Source organism: Schistocerca piceifrons, chromosome 1 (assembly GCF_021461385.2).
Source record: "Schistocerca piceifrons isolate TAMUIC-IGC-003096 chromosome 1, iqSchPice1.1, whole genome shotgun sequence".
Taxonomy (NCBI): Eukaryota; Metazoa; Arthropoda; class Insecta; order Orthoptera; family Acrididae; genus Schistocerca; species Schistocerca piceifrons.
This window is the reverse complement of record NC_060138.1, coordinates 999567644-999592142: the sequence shown is the minus strand read 5'-3', so window position 1 is coordinate 999592142 and position 24499 is coordinate 999567644. Positions and strand designations below refer to the sequence as shown.

The 24499-nt window shown below is 41.5% G+C and overlaps 1 protein-coding gene across 1 annotated transcript in view; it reads right to left on the bottom strand.

The window, feature by feature from the left end:
* The window catches only part of LOC124802076 (agrin-like), an 85227-nt gene extending 66093 nt beyond the window's left edge, over window positions 1-19134 (bottom strand). Inside the window, exon 1 of the mRNA XM_047263121.1 lies at window positions 18963-19134. Within this exon, the coding sequence (XP_047119077.1) occupies window positions 18963-19014 (52 nt within the window). The 5' untranslated portion in view covers window positions 19015-19134. The remainder of the gene's footprint in view (window positions 1-18962) is intronic.
* Window positions 19135-24499: the final 5365 nt, after the last annotated feature.

Sequence of the window (24499 nt, the reverse complement as noted above, 5' to 3'; positions counted from 1 at the left end):
GATTAGGGGAGGATGGGGAAGGAAGTCGACCGTGCCCTTTGAAAGAAACCATCCCAGAATTTGCCTGAAGCGATTTAGGGAAATCACAGAAAAGCCTAAATCAGGATGGCCGCACGAGGATTTGAACCGTTGTCTTCCCGAATGGGAGTCCAGTGTGCTAACCACTGCGCCACCTCGCCCAGTCCCACCATTTGCCGCACGATCATCTTCATAAAGAGCAGCTATAACAAGCGTTACTCGATAATCATGATCTCTCTGATCTTTGGTCATAATTCATGCTCCCACAACCAACACGAAAACAGTGATGGCACTGCAGTGCATTTTACTCTTACATCAGCGAAAATGTCACTGGAAGCATTATGGTTTTTCGTATAACTTTTGTCCTTTACAGTTGTGACCATAAGTGGCCGCGCGGAGTGGCCGAGCGGTTTGAGGCGCGATGTCACGGACTGTGCAGCCCCTCCCGCCGAAGGTTCGAGTCCTTCCTCGAGCATGGGTGTATGTGTTGTTATTAGCATAAGTTAGTTTAACTTGGGTTAAGTAGTGTGTAAGAAGAGGGACCGATGACCTCAACAGTTTGGACCCATAGGACTTCACACACATCTGAGCATTTTTGAGTTGTGTTCTTCGACAGTCACAGAGTAGGACAGCCTCGCAAGCTCTGTATTAAGCACGTATTTCTTAAAATCTAACAATGCTGAGGATGCTACGCTTCCTTCTTTCCAGCATTCAGCTAAAAGTTAATGTAATGTCACTATCGTTCGTAGTCCAATCATCGGTGTTTCCGTGCTGTGAATTATTTACGAAATAATACCTGTCAAATATAAACAAATAAAAAATAAACAGGCTTATTTAGCAGGTTCATATTTAGAGTTTGATGTTACGTCTCCTTATACACCAGGACGGTGTGCTTCCTCAAATACACTACTTTCTGTTGCCACTAGCGTCTTAAAAAGAAGGTTTTTTGAAATAAATTCTATATTTTAGAATTGACTTCTACTATTCTTTGAGAACATATTTGTTTGGAGAAATCATCACTTTAATAAAAGCAGCAGCGTGGAAATACGTGAATGAGGAAACGAAGCTTGACGTGTACTGCACTGCAGTTCACGTAACTAATTTGGAAATAGTCCGCTGGTGTATGTCTCACCTAAGACTGCAATCATTTTGTCTCACATAAACATAATGCACTTACAAGGATAGGTCCAAAGCGGTGGGGTCGCATTTTTGGAACCATCTATGTTGTGATGTAGGTTAAGGTCCCAAGTATCACACCCAGCAACCAATTCACTCGTTTACGAGTAATCAAGGGGAAAAAAAAACATTTTGGTATTTCGCGTAACACTCTACAGCTTTAAGAAAGGAGTGTTATGCAGACGAGTTACGTAGCGTAATGGTTAAGTCACAATCCTCAAATGTAAAAGTTTGAGTGTTCGTATCTCATCAGGTGCTTTGAAACTTCATATTCTTAAATCTCTATCGAAATGACTTCGCTGATTATTTTTATTCAATTAATTGGTTAAATGTAATTTCTTTAATTTCTATTCCTTTGTCACATCATTTTAATCACTGTATTACCATTTTCTATTGCGCTCATTTTTTTCTTCCTGTCATTCCACTAGGAATATTTGTTCATGTATTGTGGAATGATTGACACTGACATACACCGAACAGCAGTTTGCTCCAGAATTGCATATCTATTGAAATGGATGAACTTAAATCAGAAAGTTTGCTATCAATGACTGTGAACGAAATAAACTGCAAGAAAAACGTGTATGGACGTCAGAACATTTCGACCATCCCAGAAAGAACACTCACATGGTTCATGTTTTATAAACTAGACCTTCAACTAGGGAGGGGGCTATATATATGACCTAAAACAACACTTGAAGAACGATAAACAAGAAATTTTCAACAATTAATGGAAAACAGAAAAGTTCTTACTATTTTTAAGACCTTATTTAAATGCTGTATTTTAAGTCAGTTTAAAAGTTTTGTGATGCCTGTTGCTGAAAAAAGTCCATACAACACTTTCTAAGCTATGCAGCACCACGCAAAATCCTGAATGTTTTTTCGTCGATCACAGGTAAACGAAAGCCCACCAGGGTGAATGGCTGAGTGTGTGATACCTGGAACCTTAAACTACATAATTGTATAGATAGTTTCAAAAATTCTTCCCACTGCTGAGGACCTCTTCTTGTTAGAAACATTTAAAGTAAAACCAAGATGAAGTGATAGCTACAGATATTCACTTAAACTTAAAATTATGAACCAGACTGAGATCTGACTCTGAAAATATGCCTTTTGCATCCATTGATTTTACACCTTTTAATTCGATCCGTTAGCCTTCCTTTTTCTAGCAGGCCGTTAGCAGATATCAAGCGAGTGGAAATATATCCTCAAACAGTCTAAATATGATAGAACATATAACCATGGACGAGCCACGAGAGATTAAGAAGACAGATCGTGCGTGGATAAAATGTTCATTCCAAGCCAACGTCTACTAATTGTGAGAGACTTTAACAGATATACGTTCTGTTTGCCAACTACACAAGGTAGTCCACCATAGAAAAAAGCTAGAGGAAAAACGAACATGAAAAATTTAGTCTTTCATTAGAGTAAAATGTTAGAGGAAATACACTGATCAGCCAGACCATTATGACAACCGATCTACTACCGATATAAACCCGTCCAGCTGGGGGGGGGGGGGGGGGTGGGGCGGGGGGGGGGGGGGGGAATGACTGCTAGTTAGATACACAGCACGGTGCACGTAGTATCAGTGAGTGCGCTGCCCATGTGTAAAATGGGGAAGGCGCGCGGTCTATCTGTGTTTGATCCACAGCAGATTGTGACGGCCCGGAGGCCCGGCACGAGTATTTCGGAAACTGCACGACTCGTCAAGTGTTCGAGGAGTGATGTGATGAATGTCTTCAACGCGTGGGGAAACCAAGCGAAACCACGTCCGGACGTCATAGGGTTGGACGACTACCCATCATCAAAGGTGTCGGACGCCGTAGGCTGGGCAGACAGGTGAAACAGGGCAGGCGGCGAACTGTGGCGGAACTAACATCAGACTTTAATGCTGGGCACAGTAAAAGTGTGTCCGAACAAAGACTGCATCAAACACCCATAAAAAGAGGCCTTCGCAGCCGACGACCCATGCATGTGCCAATGTTAACACTAAGACATCAGCAACTACGGCTGAAATTGGCACGAGACCATCGGCAGGGGATGTTGGCGCAGGGGCAGAGCCTTGCATGGTTTGATGAATCCCGATACCTTCTTCATCATGCCGATGGTAGGGCGCGAATCCGTCGTCTTCCAGGGGAACAGCTCCTTGACAACTCTACTGGGAATTTTTCTGTGTGTAGTTTCAAATATATTCCGGTGAATTAACCTTCGTACTAAATTTTTTTTCTAAATTTTAAACCTAAAACTTACTCAGATATTTTTCTTTCTTTCTCATGTCTGTAAATTATCAAGGTATAATATCAGATAAAGAAGCAGTTTCAGAATCATGACTAGATTTGAGAGAAGGTTGTAGAAATTTAACTCAAAATCTCCTTTCTCTGGCTCTTTCTTTCATTACATCTTAGACTGACCAACTGTTGAAAGTTCTCATTGACAGCGTCGACCCTTTCACTTTTCACTGGGCCATTACAATGCTTTTCGCCTTTTTTACTGATACGTATATTTTCATGTTGCATGCAAGTGCTACTCTAAGATGATGTCGACGTTGGATGATAATTCGTCGCCGGCTGCATCAAAAGAATCGGAATTTTTTTTGTTGTCATGAGGAATCCGGACCACCGAAGTAATTTATTTTAGGAGTGAACTGGTCTACAAGCAATCTATAATACTTACTACTTATAATTATGTGCTTATTTTCGCATTATGTTCCCAGTATTCTTGTGTGGTCTGTTTCTATTCTAAAAAACATATTTCGTCTTTTCGTTCGAAAGTCTCACACCGGATATGAGAATAACGGAAACAACCAATCCTGTTTTCAAGAACACAGCGACTTTGGGAGGTTCTAAATCTGATCGTTGTCAATAAGTGAGATGTCTGAATAGATTCGACTCGGAAGAAACGGAGTTCAGATAGTCGTGCATAAAGCTAATGTGGGTTTACTGTGTTTTCTCTAAGTCAGTGCGGCCACGCCCAGTCCACTTTTGTTGGTCAAATGAGCCAGTGTTCATTCTCTGAATACCAGTGTTAAACTGAACAGAAATATTATCTACACGCCTTCGTTTTTCCTGATCCACACAGAATTAAGATAGTATGCGATATGCTCGATATTACTCATCCTGTCGGATGGCCAGGTATAAGTGAAGACCCAAGTATGATGGTTGGTTGGAGCAAGCGCATCGAAGGAAGGATAGGAAGATGAAAGTTTAACACCCCATCGACGACGAGGTCGTTAGAAGCGGAGCATAAGCTCGGTTTGAGGAAGGACGGGGAAGGAAATTTGTACTATTTTGAAATAACTGTGGTGTCACCGCCAGACACCACACTTGCTAGGTGGTAGCATTTAAATCGGCCGCGGTCCATTAGTATATGTCGGACCCGCGTGTCGCCACTGTCAGTGATAGCAGACCGAGCGCCACCACACGGCAGGTCTAGAGAGACGTACTAGCACTCGCCCAGTTGTACGGCCGACGTTCATAGCAATGGTTCACTGACAAATACGCTCTCATTTGCCGAGACGATAGTTAGCATAGCCTTCAGCTAAGTCATTGGCTACGACCTAGCAAGGCGCCATAGCTTTGATAATTAATATTGTGAAGCGTGTATCATGAAGAGCGATGTTCTACAAATGTGGATTAAAGTTAAGTATTACAGCAACTGCGTCCATTTTCTAAGTTCTCATTTCCTTTTAACTGTTCCAGACCTCACGCCAATCTGCGTGAGCTTAACGCGTGCCTTTCGGCTTCCTCTCGGTGTGACTTGGCTGTCTTGCTAAGTCACAACAATAACCATACGGCATTTACCTTAAACGATGCACGTTCAAATGGTTCAAATGGCTCTGAGCACTATGGGACTTAACTTCTGAGGTCATCCGTCCCCTAGAACTTAGAACTACTTAAACCTAAATAACTTAAAGACATCACACACGTCCATTCCCGAGGCAGGATTCGAACCTGCGACTGTAGCGGTAGCGCGGTTCCAGACTGTAGCGCCTAGAACAGTTCGGCCACAAACGTTGCAGGAAAACCGCCAAAAATGTAAACCTGGTTGCTCATATGGCGATTTGACCCGCTGTACTCCCGAATAAGAGACCAGTGTCTTACCACAGCATACCTTGCTTCGTATGGAAGACTACGAGGGTGTTGTGAGTACGGTGAACAGTGGTTTCTTATACGACGATGAGATACTGATATGACTGATGCCATCTCCATACAGCAGTGGTCTAGACGTGCCATCTTTGACTAATAATCAACATTTCAGTGGGCTCGGAATCGATCCCAGCCAGTGCTTTAATTTTGAATAATAATATTTGTAGTAGCGACCGAAGGCCCGGCATGAGGACCCCCCTCTCAATCCGCCAGAGGTCCTTTCAATGAGGGCGGAGTAGCGGACAGAGTTTATGGACACCTTCTTGCCATTGGTGTAGGAAACTACATCTAAATTGCGAACGAATCAGTAAGAATCAATGGCGTTGGGATACAGGAGACAATGGCAACTACAGAATTAAAGACAGTTAATATGTATCCATACAACATGTGGTCTGTAAATCAAAAAGTGTCGTGATAATCTCTCTAGCGGCAAAAGATTCTAGATTAGTCCCATTCGGATCTCCGGGACGAATCTGACTAGGGACAGGTGACATTCATAAAACGAGTCAATGACCAAAGAAGGGCTCACATTCTACGAGTTCTACGAGTCAGAGCGTTGAAGGTCACAAGTTCTGACGTTGAACCTTAAACGGGAGATGCAAAGGCAAGTCTACATATGATGGAAGTCAGCAAAGAGAAATGTTCGGACTAATACAGGGTAACATCAACAGCAGCAGCAGAAAATGCTATAACGGGAGTAAGATTCGTTATGTGTAGGAAGGTAGGTCACAGAGTAGCTTAAATTTTGTAAATTTGTGGTAATATCTTATGTGACCAAACTGCTTAGGTCATCAGTCCAGAAGCTTCACACTACTTAATCTAACTTAAACAGACATACGCTACGGACAACACACACCCACCCATGCCCGATGGAGGACTCGAACCTCCGACGGGGAGAGAGCCGCGCGGACCGTGACAATACGCCACAGACCACGCGGGAGTAGCTTACTTTCCACAATTAAGTGATAGGGTTATTCTCATCAGAATCGATACCAACCAAACCGACAGCAACAGGTCATGTATACACCCCGGGTCACTAGCAGAATATGAACAGATAGGTGAAGTATATGAAGACACTGAACGGGTGTTTCAGTATGTAAAGTGCGATGATAACAGAGTAATCATCAGAGATTCTAACGTTGTGGTAAGGGAAAGAATTGAAGACGGTGTTACGGGAGAATATGTGCACGGTAGTAAGAATGAGACGGGAGAAATATTTGTAGAGTTCCGCGGTAAAAAACAGCTGGTAATAACGGATACACTATTCATGAGAGGAGAAGATCTGCTTGGAAAATACCTCGAGACTCGGGACGATACAGGACTATACCAACTGTATTCCATCATGTTGAGACAGAGATCCCTGAACCAGATACCGGGTTCTAAGGCCTATCCAGGAGTAGATATAGATTCAGATCACAATATGGTCATGACGAAGAGTGGACTGCAAGAGAATCGTTCGGCAGAATCAGTGTGGAAACAGGAGGGATACCGAAGTACTAAGGAATGATGTGCGTCTGAAGTTCTCTGAGGCTGTAGTTACTGCGATAGTAAATACCATACTAGGCAGTCCAGTTGATGAAGAGAAATGGTCATTCCTAAAAAGGGCAATCACATAAGTCGGATAGAAAAGTACGTACAAGGAAGACAACTCTGAAGAAGTGTTGAGTAACAGAAGAACACTTCAATTGGTCGGCGAGTGAAGGGGTACAAAATTGCTCAGGAATACAGCAGTATAGGTCACTTAGGAATAAAATAAATAGGAAACGCAAGTAAACTAGGGAGAAACGACTATAAGAAAAGTGTCAAGAATTAGAATGGGGAATCGTCGTTGGAAAGACAGATTCACCGTATAGTAAATCCAAAACAACCTTCTGTGAAATTAAAATGAAATAAGTCAACATTACGGATGCAGGAAGGATTCCATTATTAAAGGTAGAGGAGAGGGCGAATAGCAGGAAAGTGTACACTGAAAGTCTGTACGAGGGGAGGGAACTGTCTAATAACGTGATAGACGAAGGATTGGGAATCGATGAAGATGACAGGTGACTCAGTATTGCGATCAAATAAGACGGAAGTCATAGACAGCATTCTTTCGCAATTTCTGAAATTATTGGAGGAAGTGGTAGCTAAAAGACAATTCAAATTGATGTATAGATTATATGAGACTGGAGATACCACCACACTTTCGCAACGATACCATCCGCACAATCGGAATATGGCAAGGAGTTATAAGGACCGAATTATCATACAATCAGCTTAAGAGCTCATGCATCACAGTTACCGACAAGAATAATATACAGAAGGATGGAAAAGAAAATTAAGGTTCTGTTATCTGACGATCAGTTTCTCTTTAGGATAGGTAAAGGTTCAAGAGAGGCAGTCCTGACATTGAGCTTGATAATGGAAGCAAGACTGAAGAAAAATAAAGACCTAATAATAGGATCTGTCGGCCTATAAAAAGCGTTAAATAGTGTAAAATGGCGCAAGACGTTCGAAATTATGAGAAAAATGGGAGTAATGTATTGGGAATAACAGCTATTTACAATATGTTCAAGAGGCGAGAGGGAACAGACTAGGGAAGACGAGGGAAGACGAAAACGAAGTTCCTCTGGTTAAAAAGGGTGTAAGTCGGGGATGCAGCCTTTCGCCCCTATTGTTCAATCTATACACCGAAGAAGCAATGAGGGAAATAAAAGAAATTTTCAAATGGGTCAAATGGCTCTGAGCACTATGCGACTTAACTTCTGAGGTCATTAGTCGCCTAGAACTTAGAACTAATTAAACCTAACTAACCTACGGACATCACACACATGTCCGAGGCAGGATTCGAACCTGCGACCGTAGCGGTCGCTCGGCTCCAGACTGTAGCGCCTAGAACCGCACGGCCACTCCGGCCGGCGAGAAAATTTCAAGAGTTGGATTAAAATTTAGGGTGAATGGATATTGATGATAAGATTCGCTGATGACATTGACGTCCTCAGTGAAAATGAAGAAGGCCGCGCGGGATTAGCCGAACGGTCTTAGGCGCTGCAGTCATGGACTGTGCGGCTGGTCCCGGCGGAGGTTCGAGTCCTCCCTCGGTCATGGGTGTGTGTGTTTGTCCTTGGGATAATTTAGGTTAAGTAGTGTGTAAGATTAGGGACTGATGACCTTAGCAGTTAAGTTCCATACGATTTCACACACATTTGAACAAAATGAAGAAGAATTACAGGTCTTTTTATTTTTCTTCAGTCTTGCTTCCAGAATCAAGCTCATTGTCAGGACTACCTCTCTTTAGCCTTTCCCTTTCCTAAAGCGAAACTGATCGTCAGGCAACAGAGCATCGATTTTCTTTTCCATCCTTCTACATGTTATTCTTGTCAGGAACTTTGATTCATGAGCTCTTAAGGTGATTGTACAATAATTCGGTCCTTATCCCTCCTTGCCATCTTCCGATTGTGTGGATGGTATCCTTGCGAAAGTGTGATGATATCTCCAGTCTCATATAACCCACACACCAACTGCAATTAAGAGTCTAATGAGTACAGAATATGAATTGATTGTAAATCAAAGAAAGACGAAAATAACAAGAAGTAGCAGAAATGAAAACAGCGAGGAACTTAACATTCAAATTGGTGACTACGAAGAAGACGAAGGAATTCTGCTGTCTTGGAACAAAAATACGGGTAACACATGGTGGAAGATGCAAAGAGGACATAAAAAGCAGAATGACACAGGTAAAGAGGGCTTCCCTGGCCGCAAGAAGTCTTTGAGTATCAAACGTTGGCCTTAATTTGATGAAGAAATTTCTGAGAACGCATGTCTGGAGTACAACACTGTATGTAAATGAATAATGAACTGTGAGAAGATCTAAAAATGAGAGAAATGAAGCGTCTGAGATTTGATGCTATATATGAATGTTGACTGGTGAGGTAAGAGAAAAGGAAGTTCTTCACATAATCGGCGAGGAAAGGAGTATGTAGAAAACACTGGCATGATGAAGGAAAAGAACGACAGCATATGTGCTAAGACATCATGCAATAATTCTCATGGTACTAGAAGGAGCTGCACACTTTAAAAGTTTTATGGGAAGATAGGCCTTGGAGAAGACTGATGACCCAAAGCAAGAGACCTTAGCCAAGGGACTCGCGTGGCATTTGTCACAAAGAAAAGAAGAACTAATGAGTTATACAACATAACCGTATTATTGTCCAAATCAACGCATCTTGCAACCCTTAATCTTTCATGAATCAGACAATATCTCCAAAATCCAGAACTGGTTTCCCAATCACAGATTTCAACTACACCAATATGATCAATTTTTGTTGATTTCCTGACTCATAATGAAGAACTCCGCGAAGTAGCTCTTTAAATGTGTATCTATTGTGTGAATTAATGTGATGATTTCTTTCAGAATATAGTGTTGTATTCCTATTATTCGAGACGATTACGTTTGTTAAGAAAAAGGAAACTGGTCAGATCTGCGGTAGGTGTTGCATAATCCAACCGTGTTTAATAGTTTCAAGAGGGTGGTAGAGCCTAAAGTTCCTATCCGATAGACATTTCACTGTCAGCAGGATCACATATGCTCATTCCTGGAATTCGAGTGCATCCCACAGGAAATGCTTGCAGTCTGTCGAGAAGGGGGGTTATTTCAGCATTTATTCTTCCCTAGGAGCCCTAACACTAGTGACTGAAATTCTTCCACAGATTTTTTCATCGTTTGTCACCGTTTCCTGACAATATTTCGGGAATATGTCATGTCACAGCGAACATAAAATATGATAAAGAGCAATAGTAAATATTGCCTCATTTAGAACCATAAATAGTCGCAGCATTCTAAAGAACTCCAAAATGGACTAAATAAGGTCAACCAAATCTGATTATTATGATAGCGTTTATCTATGAATTTGTGTTATGAATGTAGATATATGACGTTCGGAGAGATTTTTTTTGTCTTTCTTCGCCATAGCACAATATGTGCCGTAACGATTTTTGATTACAGGCTATGATTGCTTGTGGTATAAGGAGTTGGTGTTCTGTTTTATATTGACAGGTAGCTGTATTGTATGATCATGCTGATAGCAGTGCGTGTAACAGAAAATACAAAAAATCGCTCAGACATAGAAAATAAACATTAAAATCCACTCAGAAAAAAAAAGGGTCTATGGTCTGTTATGCGTCGATCCCTTTAATTCGCAGAGACCGTTCATTTGTATCGTACATTCAGCTAATGTTTCCGGGAATTGGTAACAGTCACAACCAATATACCACGACAAAATACATGACCGCAGGTAAGCTAACATCGCGCCCATAATGTAGGTAAAACGAGTACGTCTAATTATATACTCAATCAAGAAATTGCTCTTCTAAAAGATTAAGGCGAAGATTTGTAACTTATTGGAAATGGATTAATAGCATTTCAGGCCTACATCTACATTTACATCTACATGGATACTCTGCAAATAACATTTAAGTGCCTGGCAGAGGGTTCATCGAACCACCTTCCCAATTTTCTATTATTCCAATCTCGTATAGCGCGCGGAAAGAATGAAAATATTTTGGCATTTGTTGAAATTATTTAGGGCAGGCATTATTTCGTTAATAATATCATTTAAAGCTAAACAGCTCGAAGCCTGAACAGAGATTGTCAATGGTCTATCAGTCGATAATCAATTATAATTACCCACTACCAGCCACACATAACAACCGCTGTAAATAGCCCGGAAAAACCACCCTGCGAAGAGGATGACGTTTAGAATTTGGACGACAGCAATTATGCTTCTGGATAGTGCTCACGAATTTGGACGGCAGCAATTATGCTTCTGGATAGTGCTCACGAATTTGGACGGCAGAAATTATGCTTCTGGATAGTGCTCACGAATTTGGACGGCAGCAATTAGGCTTCTGGATAGTTCTCACGAAATTGGACGGCAGCAATTAGGCTACTGGATAGTGCTCACGAATTTTGACGGCAGCAATTAGGCTTCTGGATAGTTCTCACGAATTTAGACAGCAGCAATTAGGCTTCTGGATAGTGCTCACGAATTTGGACGGCAGCAATTAGGCTTCTGGATAGTGCTCACGAATTTGGACGGCAGCAATTAGGCTTCTGGATAGTTCTCACGAATTTTGACGGCAGCAATTATGCTTCTGGTTAGTGCTCACGAATTTGGACGGCAGCAATTAGGCTTCTGGATAGTTCTCACGAATTTGGACGGCAGCAATTAGGCTTCTGGATAGTGCTCACGAATTTGGACGGCAGCAATTATGCTTCTGGATAGTTCTCACGGGGATCCTCGCGGAGGCGGTGACGCCGAAGCAAGCGTACTGTTAGCTTAGATCGAGGGCCGGAATTGAAAAATATACCCACATTACCACCAGTTGCCATGCAGCCCCTGGTAATTGTAACTAGAGTAGTCGGGACGGCGTAATTTATATTCCCGTAGTTGACGAGTAGCTGCGGTAGCATGGCTGCCCTTTTCTGCTGACAGTATCCGCACGTTAGCCCAATACGATATTGCAGTGCCTGTGTTATTCTGACTACGATACAAAGTTCTTTGGACATGCATGTATGTCCAAAGGAACAGGCACTGCGGTGACTACAACCGTTAATAAATACATTAAACGTATAAGGTCAACCATCAGCTGTAGAGTGGAAAGACGACAATGAAAATTCGTACTGGAGAGGAACTCGAACCCGGATTTCTCGCTAATCGCGAGCGCTCGCCTTACCATTTTTTTTAAGCACGAATGCTGATGATGAAATGATGAGGCCAACACAAACACCCAGTTCCCGGGCAGAAAAAAATCCCCCCATCTGGCCAGGAATCGAAGCGGGTACCCCTGATCAAAGGCACCAACTCTAACCACTTCTTTTTCTTCTTTTTTTTCTTTTTAGACATAAATTTCAATAAAGGCATCAGTGAAAAAGTAATAAATAAATAGGAGCGACAGAGATTTGAACATAGGCCGCCCGCTTGGTAGTGCAATACCGTAACCACTTTTTTTCCCCCAAAGCGCTTATTTAAGTCATTCGATTGAAATAAAACAAAAGACGTCATTTTCACAAAAACAAAAGGGTTAATTCAGAAAAACGTATGTGAAGGAATATGGCGTTAATTTTAACATGCCCACATCTTTTTCCCACCGTCACTTCTACATCGTGGAACATCTAAATCCAAACAAGAATGTCCACAAAAAAGGGAGGGATATCAACTCATCCAACTCCTTGTCAGTGAAAAACAAGATACAGCATATTAGAAAAAAGCTCACGATGACGGGGCATCCTGAGCCACGTCCAACCATTTGGTTATCCGTGCAGGACTCACGCAAGGCCCAAACTTCCAGATGTCGTCAACGATGCGTCTACTACTTGAACTCGTACATACATTATGTATATTCTCGTACAGGTCAGACGTTGTGCTTGAGAGTCACTTGCCCGGTATCGGCAGAGAAATACGATATTATAGTGTCTGTGTTATTCTGATTACAGTGCAAAGGAACCAAATGGTGCACGCTTGCATGTATGTCCAAAGTAACTTTGTATCGTAATCCCAATAACTTAGGCACTGCAATAACGTATTTCTCTGCCGATACGGGGCAAACGACTCTCAAGCATAACTTCTGACCTGTACGGGAATATACATAACGGATGTACGAGTACAGGTCGAAGATTCAGGGTTGACGACATATGGAAGTTTGGGTGTGTCTGTGAGTCGTGCACGGATAGCCAAATGGTAAGGCGATCGCTCGCTATAAGCGGGCAATCCGCATTCGAGTCCTGGGGTGGCACAAATTTTCACTGTCGTCATTTCAGTCTACAGCTGATGGTTGTCATTATTCGCAATTGCAAATACATTTAATTTATTGCCGCAGTACTGCTTGTGGCTACTCCACAGTCAACTTACGTAAAACTCTCAGATACAAACTGATTTTCCTGCGTGTTGCCCGATACCTTAAATGACTGTCCCAAGTTAGGAATACGGCAGAATATCTAAACTGGAATCTTCGGGGAGGGACTCAACTACAGCACCTTCTCAAGACAATTCTGGTGTTGTTATCACGGTGCCATTTTGCTCCTTCAAAGAAACAGAATTACAGTATTGTAGACCATCGAGTAGAACAAGTGGACCGTATGTTTGTTTGAAATCGTGATTCCTAAATCTGAAACAGATTTGGAATTTCTGTGCAACCGTTTGATCGATACTACAAATGCACCGAATACTTTTCGGTACAGATTCTAGGAAGGCTCTTTTTAAAGATTTGTGCTGTAAAGTAGCCTCACAAACGACTGTATATGAGAATGCAGGAAGAAGATAGGGTCCATTCAGCACAAGAGAAAGGAGGAAAGCAAAATGTTAAGAAGATGAATAAAGCCAAAACAAGTGTCATGGATAGAAAATCATGATTCGTATACTGCATTTGAAAATACTAGTAAGACATAAAACAAGAACATCCTCGTCAGTGACCACGAAAATCGATAAAGGAAAGTTGCCACGCGATGCGCGATATAGAGGAGTGTTCCAGTTTCTTCCGTATACTGTGAGTCACATTTATTTCTACCGATTTTTAACCCTTTACATTGGAAAGTTTTCGGCACGTGAAACCTGGTGTCCAGCAGAGTACTAACGTGGTTCTCCAATGTCAGTTCATCTACATTAAAATAAGCACCCTGCTCGTATTTGCTAGGGTTCCGATAAAGAAACGGTGTGGTTCAAGATTACCTATTATGAAGCCATCGTACGAATGTTCACGAATCAGTACTGAGAACGTTACGCACCAATTGTCACACATTTGATATATTTACCACAAGGTGTTTCGGGACTGTTGTTGCTGTTGTTGTGGTATTCAGTCCTGAGACTGGTTTGATGCAGCTCTCCATGCTACTCTATCCTCTGCAAGCTTCTTCGTCTCCCAGTACTTACTGCAGCCTACATCCTTTTGAATCTGCTTAGTGCATTCATCTCTTGGTCTCCCTCTACGATTTTTACCCTCCACGCTACCCTCCAATGCTAAATTTGTGGTCCCCTGATGCCTCAGAACATGTCCTCCCAACCTGTCCCTTCTTCTTGTCAAGTTGTGCCACAAACTCCTCTTCTCCCCAATTCTATTCAATACCTCCTCATTAGTTATGTGATCTACCCATCTAATCTTCAGCATTCTTCTGTAGCACCACATTTCGAAAGCTTCTATTCTCTTCTTGTCCAAACTATTTATCGTCCATGTTTCACTTCCATACATAGCCACACGGGATTTTGTTATCCCATTACTAAATGTTACAAAACTAGTAAACAAATCAATAAATCCTAACGGGATACCTTGTGACGACTACGTAAATATTTATATCATCCTGCAGTATAACATATCTTTAAGCTCCTGTACCATTAGGCACCGTCAACAGTAAAAACCCAGCAACAGACAAGCATTGTCAAGTATAAAATTTTTCCGTGAACATCTCAAGATGACGCATGATACTCTCACAAGACTCACCTGTAAACTAAAGGTAGCTGCCTTTACCTAACGATGACAGTAGGCTGCTGTCCTATAACGCAGATATCACAGCTCCCAACGACGCTACTGTCTATTGCAAAATCTTTGAACGTTATATGTCAAGACCCAGTGTGTTCTAAAAAGCAATACTACACCTATTTTACAATGTGTGCATCCATATAGAACAACCAACAGAAAATATTACATTTCGCTCCCTTAATTACAATAAGTTGGCGGCTCCCTCACAAGGAGGGTATCGCTAAAGTGAGTCCATAAATGATCCTTGGGCACTTCTGCATTCTCATTTAACAAGCACTAGAAATCCCAGCTTCTTCTATAATTAACAGGAACCGCTGTTCATCCTCAAAGTACAGTATCCTCACGCTGTACGTGATGTTACCCAACGAATGCTGCTCACTCTTGAGGTGCTACACCACCGCCGGTGAGCCGTCATCTTTATTATATTGCTCTTTAGACCTTATTTTAAAATTTTTTGCCGTTTTCCCCACGCACTTATTTTCACAATCCTGACACTTCATTTTATAAACACCCACTTTTCCCATCCAAGGGGCACGTCTGGGCCCACTTTAACTATGTCCTCCTTGAGAAACAGCCACCAACTTAATATAATTAGAGGTGTTAGGTGTAATATTTTATAATTTGTAATTTATTAATTAAGGTTGCCTTCAGAGTTGCAAATAATATTTTTATTAGTGACTAGTTTCGAACTTTTCGTTCATTCTCAAACCATTACATATGTCATAAGATACAATATTATTAACAAAACATAGAATACAAACTTTTGTGTGCACAGATTACAGCAGTTCAATAAATCTTTTGTGACATACCCGTATTTGTAACGTTTCACTGTGGATATTACATGTGTTTTTACAACAGACCAATAAAAAAATTTACTTGACTGTACTACGGTTGTCTTGACAAGTTCAAAATTCGTTAGGCGTTTTTTAAATTTATCAAGGCAACCGTAGTACAGACCAATAGCATCTTTTTTAATTGATCTGATGTAAAAACACATGTATTAGTACAGAAAAACATTACGAATGCAGGTATGACCAAAATATTTGTTTCGCTGCTGTAATCTCTGAACATGAAATGCTTGTATTTTATGTTTTGTTAGTAACATTGAAGACAGGTAATGGTTTGAGAATGAACGATAAGTTCGAAACTAGTCACTAATAAAAATGTTATTTGCAACTCTGATGGAAACTTTAATGAATAAATTACAAATGTTTTACCAACGCAATGTTAGAGTTACGTAAAATTTTCTGTTGGCTACTCTTTATGCATGCACACATTGTAACAAAGGCGTAGTTTTGGTTTGTAGTATTTTCTAGGACTTGACTCTAACATTCAAAGATCAAATAAATTACGGGAGTGCAGGCGGGTGACGTCATCGTCAAATATCGATGGTTGTCGGTGAAATCACCCGGGTGCATTCCCATAACTTATTTCAGCATATTATACGTTTGTAGCAGCTGAAGTCTCACAGCTTTCAGAGATTTTACAACAGACAGAAGCATCGTTTGGGGCTGTGATACATACATTATTGAATAGTGCTGTCAGTGACAGCTGCAGGCAGCTGCCTTTAGTTTAGAACTGAGTCTTGTGAGAGTGTTCGATACAGTTCCCCACAGTCGTTTAATGAACAAAGTAAGAGCACATGGACTATCAGACCAATTGTGCGATTGGATTGAAGAGTTCCTAGATACCAGAACGCAGCATGTCATTCTCAATGGAGAAAAGTCTTCCGAAGTAAGAGTGATTTCAGGTGTGCCGCAGGGGAGTGTCGTATGACCGTTGCTATTCACAATATACATAAATGATCTTGTGGATAACATCGGAAGTTCACTGAGGCTTTTTGCGGATGATGCTGTGGTATATCGAGAGGTTGTAACAATGGAAAATTGTACTGAAATGCAGGAGGATCTGCAACGAATTGACGCATGGTGCAGGGAATGGCAATTGAATCTCAATGTAGACAAGTGTAATGTGCTGCGAATACATAGAAAGAAAGAACCTTTATCATTTAGCTACAATATAGCAGGTCAGCAATTGGAAGCAGTTAGTTCCATAAATTATATGGGAGTAAGCATTAGGAGTGATTTAAACTGGAATGATCACATAAAGTTGATCGTCAGTAAAGCAGATGCCAGACTGTGATTCATTGGAAGAATCCTAAGGAAATGTAATCCGAAAACAAAGGAAGTTTACAGTACACTTGTTCGCCCACTGCTTGAATATTGCTCACCAGTGTGGGATCTGTACCAGATAGGGTTGATAGAAGAGATAGAGAAGATCCAACGGAGAGCAGCGCGCTTCGTTACAGGATCATTTAGTAATCGCGAAAGCGTTACGGAGATGATAGATAAACTCCAGTGGAAGACTCTGCAGGAGAGACGCTCAGTAGCTCGGTACGGGCTTTTGTTAAAGTTTCGAGAACATACCTTCACCGAAGAGTCAAGCAGTATATTGCTCCCTCCTACGTATATCTCGCGAAGAGACCATGAGGATAGAATCAGAGAGATTAGAGCCCACACAGTGGCATACCGACTATCTTTCTTTCCACGAACAATACGGGACTGGAATAGAAGGGAGAACCGATGGAGGTACTCAAAGTACCCTCCGCCACACACCGTCAGGTGGCTTGCGGAGTATTGATGTAGATGTATATGTAGTGTGATGCGTCAACATGAAATGTTTAAGGAACCTATTTGACACTGCATGTTTGCAGATGACTTCTTACTGTTGACCGTACATAACAGCACACATGCTTCAAGGTATCCTATAGTACGATAAAAATATTTACATAGTCGTCAGTAGCTGCCCTATTACGATGTATTAATTTGTTTCTTCATTTTACAGCACCTGATGGGATAACGTCGTCCCGAAATGTATCGTAAATATATTACACATTTAACAACTGATCCGTAATATTGTCAGTACTGGTGTGTTTCAAACTGGGCGGTATTCCTCCGAGGAATGGTTCAGAAATACCATACTAAACGCAGTTGGGAGGGAAAATCGTTCATTACATAGCAGTGCTTTGAAGAAGAAGGAAAAGTGAAACTCGGCGGGATAAAATAAACCTACATAAGACCTACATAAGAGGAAAAAGCCTACATCTACGTCTACATGGTTACTCTGCAATTCACACTTAAGTGCCTGGCAGAGCGTCATCGAACCATTTTCATACTACTTCTCTACCATTCTACTCTCGAATGGCATGTGGAAAAAAGGAACACCTAAATCTTTCCGTTCGAGCTCTGATTCCTCTTATTTTAATATGATGATCATTTCTCCCTACGTAGGTGGGTGTCAACAAAATATTTTCGCATTCGGAAGAGAAAGTTGGTGAATGAAATTTCGTAGCCGGCCAGAGTGGCCGAGTGGTTCTAGGCGCTACAGTCTGGAGCCGCGCGACCGCTACGGTCGCAGGTTCAAATCCTGCCTCGGGCATGGATGTGTGTGATGTCCTTAGGTTAGTTAGGTTTAAGTAGTTCTAAGTTCTAGGGGGCTTATGACCTCAGAAGTTGAGTCCCATAGTGCTCAGAGCCATTTGAGCCATTTTTGAAATTTCGTAAATAGATCTCGCCGCCAAAAAAAAAAAAAAAAAAAAAAGTCCGCATTTGTTTCAGTGACTGCCACCCCAACTCGCGTATCATATCAGTGACACTCTGACACCTATTGCGCGATAACATGAAACGAGCTGCCCTTCTTTGCACTTTTTCGGTGTCCTCCGTCAATCCTACCTGGTAAGGATCCCACTCCACGCAGCAATATTCCAGCAGAGAACAGACAAGTGTAATGGAGGCTGTCTCTTTAGTGGGTTTGTCGCATCTTCTAAGTGTTCTGCCAACAAAGCGCAGTCTTTGTTCCGCTTTCCCCAAAATATTATCTGTGAGGTCTTTCCAATTTAAGTTGCTCGTAACTGTCATTCCTAGGTATTTAGTTGAATTGACAGCCCTTAGATCTGTGCGATTTATCGTATACCCAAAGCCGACATAAGCATTGGTACGAGAGTCACGAAATCGGGATTAGATAAATTTTGTATTAAGACATCACCGTCAGTGTATTTGATGCAAGTCTCGAGTGTACACGAAATGATGTGATAGTGCAAGCAGTGCGTGTACTTACAGAGGAAGGCGGCTAGCAGCAGCGCGAGGAAAGCGGCGACGTGCAGCTTCATGTCGGGCGAGTGTCAGAGCAGAGCGGAAGAGGCGAGGCTGGTCTGCGGGAGGTCTGCGGCGGCTATCCGGAGCTTCTGCGTGCTGCGGCGACGGCGGGCGGCGGCGGATTGCTGCGGAGGCTGCCCGCGGCCGCCAGACGTACTCCCTTCGCGACGCCACCCCACCACCGCCGGCGCCACCACGTGCTGTTTACCAATAAGCGGCCCGCAGCGCCGCGCCGAACGCCGCTCGTACGGCCCCGCCGCCAGATGAATGGAGCGTGCCCTCTTGCGTAAGGCCTGCGCGCTTTTCGGCGCAGTTCTCGAGATGCATACGTGATCGTCTTATCGACACCTCTTTTACAGCTCTCGCCATCTGGCTGTTTCTCTCTCTGCCGCCATCCTTCACAGTCAAGGCTTTCAGGCTGTTACTTCACGTAAAGATAGTACTTCTTTGTATACAATATGCTAAACGGACGACCGTTCCATGTAGTCGGAGGACTCAATAGCAGCTTCTCAAGAAAATTAATAATAATAATTAAAAAAAAACACTCTACCACAGGACTCAGTCCTTGCCCCACTTCCGTTCAGATTGTACATAGCCGCGCGGGATTAGCCGAGCGGTAGCCGGCACGGTAGCACAGCGTGTTCGGTCAGAGTGTTAGCTGGCCTCTGTAATAAAAAAAGAAACTGAATGAATGGATCAATAACGAACTTCAACGGGCGTCAGGTGACGTCCGCCACGAACAATTGAAACTAACAATAACGAACAAAATGAGACTAAAAAAAAAGCGGTCTAAGGCGCTGCAGTCATGGACCGTGCGGCTGGCCCAGGCGGAGGTTCGAGTCCTCCCTCGCGCATGGGTGTGTGTGTATGTCCTTAGGATAATTTAGATTAAGTAGTGTTTAAGCTTACGGACTGATGACCTTAGCAGTTAAGTCCCATAAGATTTCACACACATTTGAACATTTTTTTTTATTGTACCTTGAAAGGTCTCTGTTGGTTTCCTTTCATGTTAATTTCTTAAATCTCCTGTCATTTACGGCATAAATTCCACTTCTAAATTTACTGTGGTGTTTCTGACTCTATCTGGGTGGAGACTGAGCAGTGAAACGTGTTACTTTAACACATAAACAAGAACGATCTGCCACACTACTACACTTTAAAACACAGTTTATATGTAATTCATGTCACACAGTCTCATATGGAACCTACATCCGCTTTCATTTATATAGTGTATATGATAAGATACTGTCATCCACCTTCCCTTCTGCGTGAAAGGATGAATGAGCAAATGTATTTCTAGTTGCATGCTTGATGGTAGCAGACAAGCCTGTCTGCTAGAGAACAGTAGGACCAACGTCGGAACAGGTAGCTGCACTTTCTAAAAGCAAAGAGGTTTCTGTTCTTGGTATGGTCCTGTCCGTCCCTTGTCATGTTGGTATAGGAAGCTGCCTCTCTGGTCACTTCCGATTGCATCTGTGAGGCACCCTCGGTAGGGGCCCACTCCAGTGTGTCTGCGGCGAGCGTCTGAAGTGGTAAGGTCTCCGGCTAAGCGCGTCTCTGCTAGGACCGTAGGACAATGGATTTCTGAAGTTCAGCCTAACTGAAAATTTAATCACCTTTGTTTCAGGTTTAGATCTAAAATATCTTATGTTATCTTAAATTGCAACGCAGTGTAATTCGAGTGTGAAGTTCAGAATATCTTCCAGTAGTTGCTTTGTCACTACTTCGTGAGCAAAGTGAAACCACTTGTTGATGATCCGTAACTCTAACTAAGATCATCAATCTTAAATGCGACAGTGCGTGAGATTATAATGTCTCGTCTTGACAATATTTTTCAATATAGCAACTTTTCTTTATGTTCAACCCACGTGGGGTGTACTTTGTGAGACCAGTACCAATAATACAATTGTTTGACCCATCAGGTTAATAGTAAGACGATAGTAACCAGTTCGAGGTTTTTCTTTTGTAAATTGCGTTTCGATGTAATTTATTTTAACTCTCAAAAATATTGTGAAATTACACTCTTTGTGTAAACCAAGTTGACCACGTGAAGCATGTGGTGTAATCATCAAAGTAGCCCTCAGCTATTCCTTTCGGGAAGAATTCACGTACAGTTAGTATGAATTTAATATACTAGTGTGTAGTAATTTCATGACGGACAGGATTGCTCTACGAACGTAACTTCTTTGGGTGAAAATTGAATCGGTTGGTTGTGGTTAATTTCCTCTTGCATATGTTTCAACGATCTTCGTGTGTTATTTTATGAATGCTGTGTTATGCAGTCTCCCAATCTTGGCTCCATATTTGATGTGTTCCGTAAGATTACAAACTCATATTTTCAAAATCCTAAATAAGGCACCAGTTTAGTTATCAATCAAGATTAATATGCTGAAATTTTAATGGAACAATGATCAATGTTAAAATAAATGTCCAAATATAAACTGATTTATTTCTTTTTATTTAAATTCTCTTTATATATATATATATATATATATATATATATATATATATATATATATATATATATATATATATATATATATATCATCGGTTGTTGTAAGATGAATATTAAAAGATTACAATTAATGTTAGCCTGGTTGGGAATTTGGTAAGCTAGACAGGATACCTGGTGAAACAGATGCTCAGTAATGAAAGGATAACTTCCCCAGATATCACACAGCTTTTAACCCGCTTTTATTATCTTGAATATCAGCACGGCTTTCAGAACAACTTAATGCATCAACTTTACTACATTGCGCACAGGCTAAAAACAAAATCATCGAGGTAAGGTTACGTCAACGACTGGGTGCTTTAATGATGTGTACCTCAACTGAACAGTGAGAAGAAATCCAAACTAGAACCTAGACGTACTGGGAAATTACGTGATGGCGCAGAAAAACGGGCCCCGAATGCAGATTGCTCGCCAATTACGCACGAATTCTTACCCGCTACGAGCAGACACAGCAAGAAATATTGGGTTGGTGCATAAGTTCGTAGTGTTTTTCGTAAGTGTAATAAACGCAAGAGATACACATAACAGAGTCGCCAATAATATATTCTCCTTCACTATTTACAACAGTCTGCCGACGCTGGCGAACTTTTAGATTCTGCGACTGTAGAAATCACTGGTTTTGAGGCGAAACATTGTTCGAAGCACGTTCGGAGAGCATTTTCACCCTTAGAGGATGTTTCTTGAAGGTCTTTGATAGAGAGCAGAAAAGGTGAAAAACTGAGGGTGCCATGTCAAGTGAATAAGATGCGTCTGGAATGTCTTCCCAACCTAACTCACGTATACTGTTTTTTGCGTTTTTTGTCGGTCTAGCAGAACGCGGCCGGGCGCTGTGGCCGAGCGGTTCTAGGCGCTTCAGTCGGGAACCGCGCTGATGTTACGGTCGCAGGTTCGAATCTTGCCTCGCGCATGGATGTGTGTGATGTACTTAGGTTAGTTAGATTTAAGTAGTTCTAAGTATAGGGGACTGATGACCTCAGATATGAAGTCCCATAGTGCTCAGAGCCATTTGAACCATTTTTTGAGCAGAACGCGGCCGGGCATGAATTGTGGAGTAGTATCAGTGCAAGTAATGTTTCTTTTCTTTCATGTTACGTGTGCAAGACATCTCAGTTGTTGACAATAAATATCAGCAGTGATGGTTACACCTCGTGGAAGCAATTCGTAGCGCCCTACACCGTCACTGTTCCACCAGAGGCGTATCATGATTTTCTGCGGATGCGCACAGCTCTTTGTACGGGGAGAAGCTCCTTTGTTTGGGGTCAACCTTTCCTTTATTTTCCTTTTTTTAGCATAAAGACGCCATTTCTCGTCGCCAGGAACAATACAGGATAGGAATAGTCGGTGTTGTACGCAAGCTAATTCATGACGACCAAGCAGAGATGCACATGTGGACGCCGCTGATTTTCTGATATTGTTTTACAGTATGCTGTACCCAAAGCTGATTTCTGAATCTGTCCTATCACATGCAAATGTCACAAGATGGTAGAATGATCACAGTTCATCACATTTAGCAGTTCTCGAGTACACTGGCGTGGATCGCTGTGGATTGATGTGTTTAGATTAGATTTTAGATTAGATTTACTTTCATTCCAATTGATCCGTAGTAAGGAGGTCCTCCAGGATGTGGAACATGTCAGAAAAACAACAATACATGACAAATATTTACAACTAAAACAAATAAGCTAATGTACCATTCCTCAGGTCCCAAGTGGAATGATGGTCATTTTTTAATGAACACTATATGGAAGAGTCGTTTTACAAATACTAATGCACTGAATTTGAAATAAAAAAGTTTATTTATTTATTTATAAGGTAATAAACATGTAATACAACTACTATAGTACTTATTTACAGTGAACACATTACTGCACTGAAATGGTGCAGAAGTTAGATTGTACTTACACACACACACACACACACACACACACACACACATGTTTACAATGAACACATTACTGCACTGAAATTGTGCAGAAGTTTTATATATATATATATATATATATATATATATATCAGTTGGTTTTACTGAGAAATTCATCAATGGAGTAGAAGGAGTTGGCCACCAATAAATTCTTTAGGCTTCTCTTAAACTGAATTTCATTGCTTGTTAAGCTTTTTATGGCTGCTGGCAAGTTATTGAAAATGTGTGTGCCTGAATAATGCACACCTTTTTGTACAAGACTAAGTGACTTTAAATCCTTGTGAAGATTTTTCTTACTTCTAGTATTGATTACATGAATTGAGCTGTTGGTTTGAAAAAGTGATATATATTTCAATGACAAATTTCATTAAGGAACAAATATATTGGAAAGAAGTAGTTAGTATCCCTAGTTCCCTAAACAGGCTTCTGCAGGATGTTCTTGAGTTAACACCACATATAACTCTTACTGCACGTTTTTGTGCCCGGAAAACTTTAGCTTGGCTTGATGAGTTAAACGATCTTCATCAAACCCCGAAGGTCTTCCCTAACGTGGAGAGTCACTGATGTCAAAAGGATCCTTCTTAAAACGAGAAAACCATTTTCTTACCGTGTTCTGTCCAATGGCATTGTTTCCATACACGGCGCAAATGTTCTGGCCGCCTCCGCTGCTGTCGCTGTCTATTGAACTCAAACAGAAGAATTATGTCGGAAATGTTCCGATTTCCCCAGTTCGCACTCCGATTTTCTACCGTCCACGGCTCCACTCACTACCTCCAGGTGGCAAAATGATAACATGTAAACTCAAACAGCAACATTCAACTACAAATAAAAATGACAATCGATAAATAAATCCGTAGCAACCGGAATACTACGCAAATCAAAAACGCTATGAACTCATGCACCTACTTAATAACGTGTAGTAATTAGATAACAAATAAGTAACAGATAAGGAAATTCAAAGGTCTGTATTTGTAACATTGACATTCACTTTTACATAAAATTGCGTTGGGTGCTGAAAATGGCTTCCTTGCACTTCAGCGCCCTTTTGCATGTGACCTAACATATT